General features: G+C 47.0%; 1 protein-coding gene across 1 annotated transcript; it reads left to right on the plus strand.

The window, feature by feature from the left end:
- Positions 1–6: 6 nt before the first annotated feature.
- Positions 7–2,407, plus strand: LOC145718869 (tubulin alpha chain). Its single transcript, XM_081810374.1, has 2 exons — positions 7–189; positions 2,110–2,407. The coding sequence occupies exons 1-2, from the start codon at positions 37–39 to the stop codon at positions 2,404–2,406; spliced, it is 450 nt and encodes a 149-aa protein (XP_081666500.1). The 5' UTR covers positions 7–36; the 3' UTR covers position 2,407.
- Positions 2,408–2,413: the final 6 nt, after the last annotated feature.

Here is a 2,413-nt window from a genome sequence, read left to right on the forward strand (position 1 = left end):
GAGATCACCAATGCCTGCTTCGAGCCGGCCAACCAGATGGTCAAGTGTGACCCTCGGCATGGCAAGTACATGGCCTGCTGCATGTTGTACAGGGGGGACGTGGTCCCGAAAGATGTCAACGCGGCCATCGCCACCATCAAGACCAAGCGCACCATCCAGTTTGTGGATTGGTGCCCGACTGGATTTAAGGTAGGACTGGGTAATGTGGTGTGGTTTTACCTGTCAGCAGCAGCAGACCAAGCACACAATGCCCTTTGTGGAGAATACCTCCATTCCTTGGCAGCCAGCCCCTTGGTTATAAATTAGGGAGCCAGAGTGATAATTTATTCATTGGTGCCTTTTGAACTTCCTGAGGAATCACACTATATATCTGTGGTGAGAATTTTTTTTTTGACAGGAAATTTTTGGAACGATTTTTGTTCCTCCTTTTGGGTGGTGAATTAGTGTGGGGAAATGTAGTTTGGATTTAGAAATGTAGAAATTTTCAAAGCATTTTGACAATTTATGTGGATATATGAAATTGGGGCATTATAAACATTGCTGTCACTAAAACCCACTTTATTCCACAGGCATTTAGAAATTAAACCCAATTTAAATGTTCCATGCAGTGTTTGATTTAAAGAAAAACTTTCATGAATATTTTTGGGATAAAATGGCAACATATTTATTTCTCATTTGGTAAGCTCAACAATTTTGGCCTGAGTTTGCCTCCAACATAGTTTATACCAGCCTTCCATTCGATACAGGGTAGGAAACTTGCTGTCGCTTTGCAGCTTTGTCCAGTACTTGAATACTAAACCCTATCAATGCTTTCCATCTGGGAAAATGGGCTTCTCTCTGCCTTGCTTTTCATGCCGTCTCTGTTGGCTCAGAACTCACCGCTTCTGGTGGGCTTGCTGCACTGGGTCCTTAACCAGCACTTTCTACTCTGGGTTCAGGGGTCAGCACGGTTGGCAGACCAACCACCTAGTTTTTTTTTTTTTTTTTAATATTTTTATTTTTTATTTTTTTAAGATTTTATTTATTTATTTGACAGAGAGATAGAGAGCACAAGTAGGCAGAGAGGCAGGCAGAGGGAGAGGAAGAAGCAGATTCTCCACCGAGCAGGGAGCCCGACGTGGGGCTCGATCCCAGGACCTTGGGATCATGACCTGAGCCGAAGGCAGCCGCTCAACCAACTGAGCCACCCAGGCGCCCCGCCACCTAGTTTTGTAAATAAAATTTTGTGTGAACACAGCCACACCTGTTAATTGGTGTGTCATTGTGGCTGCTTTTGTGCTACAAAGACAGAATTAGTAATTGTGACCGAGACCATGTGGCCTGCCCAGTCTCGGATATGTGCTGTCTTGCCCTTTATAGACAAAGTTTGCTGAGCCCAGTTCTAATTGACCTTACGTATTGCTGCCCAAATCTCTGGTCACATTGTCCCCTGGTTTGGAAACTATTCTAGAATGCCTCCCCTTTGGTCCCAGCCCTTGAATATCACCCCCATTCTCCTACTTAGCACACAAATAGGCCATCTCCTGTTGCAGCAGTAGCAACAGTCTTTGGACCTCTGACAGCGTTATCCTGTGATGCACATACTGGCTCACTCGATGGGAGTCGGGGGTATGATCTCCCCTCGTGATAAAACCATAGCACTCTGACTTGAGTGGAAGAGGTTTCAGCTACAGAAGTGAATCCCCAATTGTGGAAGCCTATGGAGAAAATAATATCTGGAGAATAGAAAGTAGTATCTATCTATCTATGTATCTATGTATCTATCATCTGTCTATTTATTTATTTTATTATTTATTTATTTTTAGGATTAACTTTAAGTGCCTTTTATTCCAGGTTTTTAGAAGAAACAGTCCTGTTACCTGAGCACCTCACATGGCTCAGGTGCTGGGACACAGCCCTTCTGGCAGCTTGGGCCCGAGCCAGGCTGGCCGGCTCCAGGGCTCCTTTTTCCCCATTGTCCTTGTCTAGAAACCAGCAGCCTGCTCACCTGACACGTCGCCTGGCACGAAGAAGGCACCTACATGTCTTCTGTTTCCATGAAAGCAGCCACCATTTCTGGGTTTGACTGAAGCTTCACGGACTGTTTTCTTTTCTTCCCCTCTCTCGCAGGTGGGCATCAACTACCAGCCCCCCACCGTCGTCCCCGGGGGTGACCTGGCCAAGGTGCAGCGGGCTGTGTGCATGCTGAGCAACACTACCGCCATTGCCGAGGCCTGGGCCCGCCTGGACCATAAGTTTGACCTCATGTACGCAAAGCGGGCCTTTGTGCACTGGTACGTGGGGGAAGGCATGGAGGAAGGGGAGTTCTCTGAGGCCCGGGAGGACCTGGCAGCTCTGGAGAAAGATTATGAAGAGGTGGGTGTGGATTCCGTGGAAGCAGAGGCCGAAGAAGGGGAAGAATACTGAATGGGAG

This window comes from Leptonychotes weddellii, unplaced genomic scaffold (genome assembly GCF_054177405.1).
Source record: "Leptonychotes weddellii isolate Sample4059 unplaced genomic scaffold, ASM5417740v2 HiC_scaffold_23964, whole genome shotgun sequence".
Classification (NCBI taxonomy): domain Eukaryota; kingdom Metazoa; phylum Chordata; class Mammalia; order Carnivora; family Phocidae; genus Leptonychotes; species Leptonychotes weddellii.